The 12,946-nt window shown below is 32.2% G+C and overlaps 1 protein-coding gene across 3 annotated transcripts in view; it reads right to left on the reverse strand.

Moving 5' to 3' along the window:
- The window catches only part of LOC118190472 (uncharacterized), a 103,703-nt gene that overhangs the window by 53,566 nt on the left and 37,191 nt on the right, over positions 1-12,946 (reverse strand). For all 3 annotated transcript variants that reach the window (XR_015042480.1, XM_085821559.1, XM_085821560.1), the window contains exons 6-9: positions 11,165-11,249; positions 10,907-11,074; positions 9,488-9,574; positions 1,395-1,489 (exon numbers count right to left, since the gene is read on the reverse strand). Coding sequence is in view for 2 of the 3 variants with exons in the window: in XM_085821559.1 (XP_085677685.1) it covers positions 1,395-1,489; positions 9,488-9,574; positions 10,907-11,074; positions 11,165-11,249 (435 nt within the window). In the remaining variant the exon portion in view is untranslated. The remainder of the gene's footprint in view (positions 1-1,394; positions 1,490-9,487; positions 9,575-10,906; positions 11,075-11,164; positions 11,250-12,946) is intronic.

Genomic DNA, 12,946 nt, shown 5'->3' on the forward strand with positions numbered 1-12,946 from the left:
TGTAAACATATGCAAATACCAATGTTCATGTTTCCAATAAAGTTTCTTTTTTCTTCCTTGCACCAGATATGATGTCATATATATAATTTTTTTAATTTATCTCGAAACCTATCAGCTATACAGGTACAGTTCTTTTGACACTTCTTCATACGCCTGTAAGAAATTATTCATATTTGTAACAACCCACTTATGCCTCGATATAAGTGGTGGACATTTGCAAATATTGATGTTCATGTTTCCAATAAAATTTTTATCTTCCTTTCACTGGATATGGTGTCATACGTTTCTTTCACATTCACTTTGAAAATTATGGATCATAAAGTTACAGTTCTTTTGTCATTTTTTACATGATAGTAAAAAATTATTGATATCTGTAACTTATGCAGAAAACATAATCTCAATTAAGCCATTAGCTCAGTAATTTGGCTTACGAATGAGCCTTATAACAAATTGTTACCAACCAGATTTTAGCAATTCAAACAGTTAATGACACAAAGTACCATGATTACACATTCCAGTTCTGCCTAAACACAAATCATGAATGTGATGCAAACTGCCTTTTTTCAGCTTTATGCCACCCAGTTATAGAAAATGCTAACTTATACCCCAGAACATTTATATGCTCATTACAACTGGATTCAGATGCACTCAGAAGCCCTTTCTAGCACCCACAAATTATACCAGTAGCTCTGAAACCGCACAAACTGTAGAATGTTGAGGTTTAAAGCAATTTTTCAATACCATGGAAGCTACAAAACTAATTAGATAAAATAATTAAATAATAATTATAATAATTTTTTGGCTACCTAAAATAATATGAAACAGATCTGCTTTGATGGGTAAAATTATAAAGAACGGTTGCACAAAAGAAGAATATAGTTTTAGGGGTTTCCTGAATAAAAAAAATTTGAAGACCTTTGCACTATAACAATGTATTAGCATGGGAGTATTATAATAATTTGTTTACATTGTAAGCTAACCCCTAAAGCTGCCTAAAACCTTACAAACATATCTGGCTTAATTATAGAAGTATGAGATTCGGATTAACTTCCAATTCAGCTTTTGTGTGTTCTGAAGGATTAAACACACCTAAATCATGCAGAATACTAGCCCTGCAGATTATGTCACAAATGTTTGATTTTCTTACCACCACTACAAAATTAGGATTCCCCCCCCTTAAGTAACAGATATTACAAAATTTTCTGAAAGCTGTATTTCCCTATACTTTAATTTATTTTTCGGAATTTTAATAAAATAGTTCCTTCAGTAAAATAGTCATTTGTTTCATTTTGCAAGCTATGCTAAATTTATCTTATCCTATTTTTATCAAGCATTTAACTTGTCTGTAAAAAATATTGCATACAAATAGAGATAAAACCGATATTAAATCTTACACAAGTTCGCACTGGGGCATAGTCTTGATTATTTTATCCAATTTTGGTTTTATCTGATTGAAAACTATCCCATGATAAGCATCTACAAGTTCAGCCTGTAAAAGAAACATGTCAAAGTCAAAATTCACATGAATAATAATAATACACATGCACAAAATCTACAACTATTGTGCCACATTTGGAATAGAAAAAAAAAAAAAAAAAAAAGCTTTGAACAGAATAGCAACCTCCCTCCACCAAAAAAAAGTGTACTTTTTTAGTTTTGGAGCAATGCTAAATGGATATAATACATTTAAGTTCACATTAATACTCCTTTGAGCTGTATCATCTTTAAGTAACTAAAACTAGTACTTCACATGAAATAAGCCATACACTTCAGATGTAATTACCTTCCCTCCAAAAAATACTATATCAATGCAAATATAAATTTAAATAAAACTAAGATATTTTTCTCACCATGGAAATTTCAAGTTATTTTTTTTACATAATTGCTTAGTTGAGTACGTGTGATTTTTATTGATAAATTAACATATAATCTTTAATACACTAGTTTTGATAAATTAGAAAGAAATGACAACTGATAACAAAGAGAAAAACTAGCTAGAAGATTTAAAGAAAAAAAAAAAAAAAAAGATTAAAACATGATTGTTACCGTGTCAGCTTTAAAACAGCATAAAAACATATTTAGATGAAAAATATTTTCCCCCTTCCCAGAAATTTAACACACATGATTTTGTCCAAAACCAATACAATAAGTAAATGAATTCAGCATCAATTGTGACATTACTGTTGCCAAATCCATATTCAGGAGCACCTAGCCTTATGAATATAGTCAAAAACGATTTATCTGTTATTGATCATATAGAACCAGAAGAGAGTATAAACCTTGAGCATCAGAAGTGATAACACGACTTTTACCCAAAATAATAATAATTTTAAGCACAGCCAAGTGACAACTAAATAAAAGCACTGACAGCTTAGTGCATGAAGAAAGCTAGAGACAAGTCTGTGTATGGTCACATAGCATTGCAGAATTAATTATTACTGAGATGAATGACAACATCATAAACAATCAACTCAAAAGAAAGTGTGATCTTGTTCCTTTAAAGAGATCATATGCTTCCCATGGTATTAAAGGATTGGCTCTAAACTCTTCTCTATAACATCCTATATACACTAAACTGGATGAAGATAATGCGAATGAGTTGTCAGTCTCCTCTTAAAAGTACTATTCTACAGTTGAGCTCAATGTAGATGAATGTTATCTTTTGATAATATGAACATTGTACTTACAGAAGTTCCAAAGAAATACAATGCAAAGTACATAACATCATCTCTGTATTTTTTAACATTACAGTTTCAACTTTTCAGAATATGCATTCATATAATAAAATAACATATAGCATAAACTCTCTCTATATCCCTCCACAGCAAATGGAATGACAGCATACACATACCAGTGCCCAAATCAAACAATTCTCATAGTTCAAAACCGTGAAAAACAACCTTATATTTAGCGTAGGTATAATGAAACACTCAATCGATTTCGAGGGCAGCTAAAGGTCCCTCCTCATCAGGAGAAAGAAATACATAGAAAGAAGAAAATAGGAATCACAGAAACACGTGGTGCTTATCAGCACTGCACGTCGTCATAACTAGATTTTTAATCAGAGTTGCACTGGCCGCCTACTTTTACTGAGCCAGGCTGTCTGATCAAGCATAAAGAAATATTAGCGAAGTTAAAATAGGGAGCGAGGGGCAAATGCACATTACGCTCAAAATCTGAACTTCAAATAATGGAAAGCAACCACTGAACGGATTTTTATATCCTCTGGTAGTACCAAGTGCGAGGAGGTAATGCCATCTATCGGCAAAAATAATTGAATTAAGACAGTAGAATCTTAAAGGCATTAGGAAGGACTGGATTGGACTTCAAATCATTAACTAAACTTTCTAAATCTTTGTGAATGTGAAAAGCCTCAAGAAAATCCAATTCGCCTATGGAAGAAGCCTTTTGGATGATTTTTGCAGACCCAAAATCAAAATTATAGTTAAAAGTCCAGCTATGATACGCTATTGAAGACTTGTTAATTTCCCCTTTTTTGACATAAGATTCATGTTCCTTGATACGAAACTTCAACGCTCTTTTTGTTTGGCCAATATATCTTAAACCACACTGACATGATATACTATAAATTCCCCAAGAATTCAAGACAGAAACGCAATCTTTTAGAATCGAAGGGTGAATTTTATTAATAGGGGAGAAACCGACTTGAAAATTGAATTTCTGGAGAATCCGTGCAATTTTATAGCTAACAGAAGGATAAAATGGAAGCACGACAAGGTCATTGATATTATTTCTAACAGTGGAATGTCTTCTTTGATGGGAATCTGAAAAATTTTTTGACCGCTTTATCAATAATCACGGGAGAAAATCCACGGTCAATCGCAACTGCTCTCAAATAATTAAGTTCATTGGTAAGCAAAGATTCAGAGGAACAAACTTTTAGCGCGCGGAAAACATAATAGTAAAAAGAAGCCATTTTTTGCTTAACAGGGTGGCATGACTTGGCATGGGATGGTAAACAAACTGCAAAGGGTTTACGGTACACAGTGGTGCTAAAATCGGTTTCATTGCGGATTATAAGAATATCGAGGAAGGGGAGGGAATTGTTGGATTCAATTTCAAGAGTGAATTGGATGGCTGGATCAATTGAATTCATAATAGATAGAATCTCGGATAAATCCTCTTTATAACCGTCAAAAAGTGCGAAAGTGTCGTCAACATACCGAATCCAAAGACGAAAAGATAATTTATCAAATAATTTCATCTCAAAATAGTGCATATAAATGTCAGCAAGTACCGGACTGAGAGGATTACCCATAGCCAATCCTTCAACTTGACGAAAATATGCATTTTGGAAAACAAAGTGGGTTTGACTTAGAGAAACTTTAGTAAGCGAAACCAACTCATTAATTTCAGTATGTGTGAAGTGAAATTCCCGAAGCCTAGTTTCAAGACAATTTAGTGCTCCTTTGACCGGAACATTAGTAAACAATGATTTGACATCAAATGAAACCATAATGGAACGAAGTGGGGAAATATTTTTAAGTTTATCAATGACTTCAACAGAATTTTTTACAGTGTGAATATTGTTATCAAGTAGAGGAGAAAATCTGGAAACTAAATATTTGGCCAAAGGATATGAAGCAGTACCTATGTTGGAAACAATTGGTCGAAAAGGAATACCGGTTTTGTGGACTTTTGGAAGAGCATAAAGTCTAGCGCAATTAGTAATAGGCGGAATAAGTGATTTCTTCAACTGAGTTGGCAGAATGTGGGAAGATTTAATAGCACTTTTTACTTTCATGAGGTCCGAAGTTGAAGGATCTTTAGGGATCGAGCAGTATGGGCCTTCAATTATCAATTTAGAGACTCCAGTAATATATGTGTGTTTGTCCATAACAACGATCTGTCCGCCCTTATCAGCTTTAGAGATAATGATATTAGTATCAGAATTAATTTCACGTAAGATCTCATTTTCCTTTTTGCTAAGATTAGAACCCAAAGATTTATTGTTAAAATTAACGTTATGAGTAATTAGGTGGCGGATTGTATCCTTCTGCGTTTCCGAAATTTTGGAGAATTTAAAGGCTTTCTCTATAGGGGCGATGATTTGAGGAATTGAAGGTTTAGATGTCTTTGAAAAGTTGAAATTATATTTTAATACTTTTAACTGATCCTCCGAAAGATTCCTATTGGAGATATTAACGATGGAGTTAACGTTTACAGTGGGAAGATCAGCTAGATAATTGGGACTATCCGACTGGTGTGTGAGTTTTTGGAATTTAGAAATGAGCACATTTTTATGCCGTTGACAAACGGTATCGGTTCTAGACCAGAGCACAGACCAGATTTAGAATGAGCACATTTTTATGCCGTTTGTCAACGGCATAAAAATGTGCTCATTTCTAAATTCCAAAAACTCACACACCAGTCGGATAGTCCCAATTATCTAGCTGATCTTCCCACTGTAAACGTTAACTCCATCGTTAATATCTCCAATAGGAATCTTTCGGAGGATCAGTTAAAAGTATTAAAATATAATTTCAACTTTTCAAAGACATCTAAACCTTCAATTCCTCAAATCATCGCCCCTATAGAGAAAGCCTTTAAATTCTCCAAAATTTCGGAAACGCAGAAGGATACAATCCGCCACCTAATTACTCATAACGTTAATTTTAACAATAAATCTTTGGGTTCTAATCTTAGCAAAAAGGAAAATGAGATCTTACGTGAAATTAATTCTGATACTAATATCATTATCTCTAAAGCTGATAAGGGCGGACAGATCGTTGTTATGGACAAACACACATATATTACTGGAGTCTCTAAATTGATAATTGAAGGCCCATACTGCTCGATCCCTAAAGATCCTTCAACTTCGGACCTCATGAAAGTAAAAAGTGCTATTAAATCTTCCCACATTCTGCCAACTCAGTTGAAGAAATCACTTATTCCGCCTATTACTAATTGCGCTAGACTTTATGCTCTTCCAAAAGTCCACAAAACCGGTATTCCTTTTCGACCAATTGTTTCCAACATAGGTACTGCTTCATATCCTTTGGCCAAATATTTAGTTTCCAGATTTTCTCCTCTACTTGATAACAATATTCACACTGTAAAAAATTCTGTTGAAGTCATTGATAAACTTAAAAATATTTCCCCACTTCGTTCCATTATGGTTTCATTTGATGTCAAATCATTGTTTACTAATGTTCCGGTCAAAGGAGCACTAAATTGTCTTGAAACTAGGCTTCGGGAATTTCACTTCACACATACTGAAATTAATGAGTTGGTTTTGCTTACTAAAGTTTCTCTAAGTCAAACCCACTTTGTTTTCCAAAATGCATATTTTCGTCAAGTTGAAGGATTGGCTATGGGTAATCCTCTCAGTCCGGTACTTGCTGACATTTATATGCACTATTTTGAGATGAAATTATTTGATAAATTATCTTTTCGTCTTTGGATTCGGTATGTTGACGACACTTTCGCACTTTTTGACGGTTATAAAGAGGATTTATCCGAGATTCTATCTATTATGAATTCAATTGATCCAGCCATCCAATTCACTCTTGAAATTGAATCCAACAATTCCCTCCCCTTCCTCGATATTCTTATAATCCGCAATGAAACCGATTTTAGCACCACTGTGTACCGTAAACCCTTTGCAGTTTGTTTACCACCCCATGCCAAGTCATGCCACCCTGTTAAGCAAAAAATGGCCTCTTTTTACTATTATGTTTTCCGCGCGCTAAAAGTTTGTTCCTCTGAATCTTTGCTTACCAATGAACTTAATTATTTGAGAGCAGTTGCGATTGACCGTGGATTTTCTCCCGTGATTATTGATAAAGCGGTCAAAAATTTTTCAGATTCCCATCAAAGAAGACATTCCACTGTTAGAAATAATATCAATGACCTTGTCGTGCTTCCATTTTATCCTTCTGTTAGCTATAAAATTGCACGGATTCTCCAGAAATTCAATTTTCAAGTCGGTTTCTCCCCTATTAATAAAATTCACCCTTCGATTCTAAAAGATTGCGTTTCTGTCTTGAATTCTTGGGGAATTTATAGTATATCATGTCAGTGTGGTTTAAGATATATTGGCCAAACAAAAAGAGCGTTGAAGTTTCGTATCAAGGAACATGAATCTTATGTCAAAAAAGGGGAAATTAACAAGTCTTCAATAGCGTATCATAGCTGGACTTTTAACCATAATTTTGATTTTGGGTCTGCAAAAATCATCCAAAAGGCTTCTTCCATAGGCGAATTGGATTTTCTTGAGGCTTTTCACATTCACAAAGATTTAGAAAGTTTAGTTAATGATTTGAAGTCCAATCCAGTCCTTCCTAATGCCTTTAAAATTCTACTGTCTTAATTCAATTATTTTTGCCGATAGATGGCGTTACCTCCTCGCACTTGGTACTACCAGAGGATATAAAAATCCGTTCAGTGGTTGCTTTCCATTATTTGAAGTTCAGATTTTGAGCGTAATGTGCATTTGCCCCTCGCTCCCTATTTTAACTTCGCTAATATTTCTTTATGCTTGATCAGACAGCCTGGCTCAGTAAAAGTAGGCGGCCAGTGCAACTCTGATTAAAAATCTAGTTATGACGACGTGCAGTGCTGATAAGCACCACGTGTTTCTGTGATTCCTATTTTCTTCTTTCTATGTATTTCTTTCTCCTGATGAGGAGGGACCTTTAGCTGCCCTCGAAATCGATTGAGTGTTTCATTATACCTACGCTAAATATAAGGTTGTTTTTCACGGTTTTGATTGTCACATTAGCGTGTTTCTCTTCTAGTCTAATTCTCATAGTTATCGTAAATACAATATCTGGACTTACTTATTAAGAGTACTGACCTCCAGTCATATTCAATTAAGTTTAAATACTTGCATACCCAATTCAACAATTCTCTTCTGTAAGCAGCATGCAAATAAGGGCCGGCCTAGTATTGTGGATTAAATAAAACTAGAAAATGCTTCGGTAGATTTTTTTTCAAATTAAAAATTTTTTAATCATTTGATGATTTATTTATTTAAACTACATCAAAGCCTATAAAACAGAATGATTATTTAATTCTTCAGTTCTTTAAAATTTTAATTGAACATTATATTGCTAAATATTTTAATGAATCTCATGCAACATTTGATGCAATAACCATTTGATACAGTAACTTTTTTTAGTGAGTCCTATAGATTTTTTAATGCAAGTTGAATGTATATATCAAAATAAAATAGAATTATTTACAACAGGGTTGCCACTCAAACAGAAGAAAGAAATTCCTTGACTTTTCAGGTTTTCCAAGTGTGTTTTAAGAAAATTCTAGTCTCTCCACGCAGTATGCGTTGGCTGTGCTGAGAGGTAAATTAATTATGGCACCATTTGAAAACACAAAAATTTGCCAATTACACATGACTTACACACACAAACATATATATATATATATATATATATATAATCCCCAAAGCATTACTATTATAACTATATTAGGAAGATTGAGATTAGAATCTGCCCAATCTGAATTAAAAAAATATCTTTTTTTGCAGATATTTTGCAGCTAAACTTAAGAAAGAAATCTATTTAATGGTATTTTTAAATAAATTCAGGTATTTTTTATTTATTTAGCAGCATACATAAGCAAAAATATGTGCATTAAATTTTGTGAGAGTATGTCATCATACTGCTAGAATAAGTTTCAGGATTACGCCAGAAAAATTGCCTGAAATTTGAAAGTATTATTAACTAATAATAAATATATTTAAAGAGATGAAGCAACATTAAAATAAAGTTACTTACTTAAAAATTGAATAACAATAATCAACAATATTTTGGCGAATATAGTTATATTAAATGGTTAGCCTAGATGATTAATTACTATTTTTTTAATTTACTGTAAAATGACAAATAAGACAGTTATTAAAAAGAAAAGAAAAAAAGATGTTCAAAAGATTTTGCAGTAAAATCCTAGTATACGCTACGGCCTTGGCACGATTTTGAAAATAGTTGCCAACACCAGAATGACCCGTTCACAGCTCATTATAATATCGCCTAATCCCGTGTGTACCGTACACTAATCAATTCGGTGTGTTAAACCGATTTTGTTTTATACAAGAATGGGAAGATATTTTTTTTCTTTCAACATGCACATGTGCATGTGAATCTCTCGATTCTAGAGTTTACTGGAAACTTGCTTTACCTTTGTAAAAGATAATTTGATTAGAGCTGTGAAAACTGGCTGTATGCCATCTGCCTAGAATGACGTTCACATGATACATAATTTGCCAAGAAAGTTATTGCTTCCAACGTTGTCGTAAAAAATCGCTCTTTGAGGGGGGGGGGGGGGGTCACCACATGAGATTCCTTGACTTTTCCAGATTTTGATTAAAATATTTAAATTCCTTGACTTTTTTGGTCAGTATTCAAATTCCCTGACTTTTCCCGTTTTACAGGTAACCCTGTTACACATATATAATATTATAACTACTTGCATTCTTTTATTGCAGATTACATATTTTTTTTTTCCTTACAGCATCATTAAAATAGAAGCTTTCATCTTGCCTCATATGTTCATAGAATTCTTTCACAGGCATACACAATTCCATAGATTCAATCACCTGTAAATATTTAGAAAATGATACAGAATTTTAATCCATTATTAGAGTTAAAAATACAAATATCAATAGTATAATTCTGATTTAGAAGCAAAAGCTTACGTTAAAAGAATGATAACTTGATTTTACTAATTCAACAACAAGTATTTTTTCTTAAAGTATAACAGTTAAAAAAAGGGGTGACAAGTAAAATCAAACTATATTACTATAGCTTAATTTTACTTGTTCAAATAATATTAACTATTTATATATCATGCACTACATGTTACATCTCTTTATGTCTATTTTAACAATACTTTCAATGCCACCTATTTTTCTACATTATTCTTTTCTCATTATTATTTACAATGTTGTTTTCCCCATATACACAATAATCCATTTTCACTTTAAAAAAATCAGATAGTTGTACAAACTTGGTAATCAAAATTTATTTTTTTACTAAGTGTATTCATTTAAAAAAATATAATAATAAATTTGATTTTTTGTTTTATATAGAGATGAATGATGAAAAAAAGCACTGCCTTTGATCCAACATGGTGCTCAAGACATGTGTGAAGAGCTACAATTTTTCCTGAAATATGTATACCACTAAATATTACCACATTTATCCTAATGATTATCCATGATTATGAAACTTACGATGAGAAGGGAAAAAGAGGCAGATGATGCCTTTAAGTGAGCCCCATTACATTTTTGAATGCAGAAAGCTAAGTCAGAGATTTCACTGAAGATGACAAAAACTGCAGTATGCAGTTCATTGCTATGCTAACACTGAAATTCTCATAGAAAGGATCATAATCTGCAGTCACACTGGCAAAAATATCTTAAAACTGGAGAGCCATCAGAAGAGGGGCCTATGTGCATATTTAGGTTGCCACATAAATACTTTCTGACAGAGTTTTGCCTTATTGATAATATTTTGTGGCTTTTCAGTGGATGTGCATATAATAAGAAATTACTTTAATATGTATAACTTAAGTGCCAAATCATTACGTTGCACCTGTGTCAATAACTGCAGCTTTCAAGAAGGCATTTAGTCTATGAAGTGTTAATCCTTACAAGGTTAAACCAAGATTCCCCCTTCAGGAAACTGAAATCTAGCCTGACGCACAATTGCTAAAATTAACAACAAGTATGTTACTGTTTGACTGCAGGCATTTCAATATATGAAAAGAAGGGGTCAAAATTTTCAAGCAGACATGTGGTTATTTTTTAACATTTTAGTATATTGTCAATAAATAATAGTATAAAAAGCGTTCAGAAGAAAGAAAAGAAATACTGTTAATAATATTAAATGTAATACAATAGTTTATGAAAACATGCTCAAATCAATACCCTTTCTATATCAGCTGAAATTCTGGCAACTTCTCTCAAGCCCATTTCATGAACTTCTTCTGGTGTCATATGAAAACCAAGATGAAACTCAAGACACATCTGGTAATATTCTTTTCCATTTGGAATCGATGATATTCCAACATTTGGCCGCAAACAGCTGAAATATTCCTGTACATAAAATTTTTTTAATGCTACCATTAAAACAAGATTCAAATATAATCATGCATAAATAAGATAATATTTTAGTAATATACATACATATTCCAGGAAAAATTGTAATTCTCCAAACATTCCTTGAACTCCATGTTGAATCAAAGGCAATGCCTCTTTTCTTAATTCATCTCTATATAAAATAAAAGATCAAATTCATTTTTAAGAAAAAACAATTAATATACTCGGTTAAAAAAAATTTGCTAATTGTACATGTGAAGTGCTTACGATACAGGTATTTCCCACTTCATGACATTTCATTTTTACAAAAGATACCCAAAGAGGTTTTTCACTGGTATGAAAAATAAATGAACAAAATGTTGTTTGGCATTTGCTTTTAGTGGTGAATAACAAAGATTTGAATTGTAATAGAGTACACAGGTTTAGGGCACTTTTGCAGGCTGCTTCTATTTATTTTGGACAAGAGAGAAAATTACCAATCTAAGCAGTTCAAGCATCTCTTATATTTCATGCTTCTCACATCCTCTACAGCTGATAATAAACCTGAACTTTTAATGCTGGAGTAAACCCCCTGGGAAAAAACAAAGAAAAAAGAAAAGAAAAAGGTAAAGAAAGGAAGAAATCAGATTTTTAACATAGCACTAGAGGTTTGTTAAGGTTTTTTATGCTCACTTTGAGATTGCAGCTTACCAACCTGTTCTCAAACTCACTACCGCCAACACAAAAATAACTTTACAATCAGACAGTGCTTTCTTTACATTTAACCTACATAAAATTTAACAGTAAAATCACATAATTTTTAAAATCAGTAAAATTTACGATTTCTGACAGAGTGTTCAATGATGCCACACATTTTCTATTTTTTCAATCTTTACTCAATTTATAATATCAATGTTCTGTTTTCTTAGCAAGATGGCCTACACAACTATGTATTTTTACCTTTATTATTAAATGTCACATTTTTGCACTTACACCAATTAAAATTCAACAGCAAAATTATAAAATTTTTTAAAAAAGTATATGTTTAAAATTCTCGATACAGTGTTAAGTATTACCATTATTTTTTTCAAGATTTTTCTCAGTTCATCATACCAATGTTTAGTTTTCTTCTTCATAAGATGGCCTGTCTTTTTAACTATATTTATTAAACATCACTTCATTCACTTACAGCATATGAAATTCAACATCAAAATCACAAGATATTCAAAAACAGCATATCTTTAGAATTCACAATAGAGTGTTAAGTGTTTCCATACATTTTTTTGTTTACATTTGCCATGTTATTTTTGTTAAATAATAAACAGCAATAACATTTTGGGCAACATCCTTTCAGACACAAAAGTAAAGATCAAGATTAATAGCACCTCTGACACTAAAAAGATAAATGCAGGGGTCTGATAAATATAAACAATGAATCTCTTTCTTTGATAATCTGATCTACATTCCCTACTGCAAGATCTAGGTTGATTCATCTTATTGCACCACCCTCTCTGCTAGCCCATCTCACCCTCCAAAAATATGCTCGCTATCTACTTAATTCTGGAGGGTGAAAATATACCACTACATATGCTATTTTATTTATTTGAGCCATGCGTTTATCATACTATACTTGCTTTCAGTAGCATTTTAAGTTTTAGATTTTCTCCCTTCTAAGGATTTTAATACTCCACATAAATTAGTAACAGTTGCTTCTTACTACTACTTCAGTCACATAAGAATACTTTACTTCTGTATTGCAGGTCAGAACTGCATATAAGAATTTACCACTTCTTATACAGTATAGGCCAAAATTGCATATAAAAAATTATCATTTCTTAAACAGTATAAGCTAAAATTGCATATTAAAAATTAACATTTCTTATATAGTAT

This window comes from Stegodyphus dumicola, chromosome 8 (assembly GCF_044657685.1).
Source record: "Stegodyphus dumicola isolate Sdum_Otavi_A_Nest chromosome 8, ASM4465768v1".
Classification (NCBI taxonomy): Eukaryota; Metazoa; Arthropoda; class Arachnida; order Araneae; family Eresidae; genus Stegodyphus; species Stegodyphus dumicola.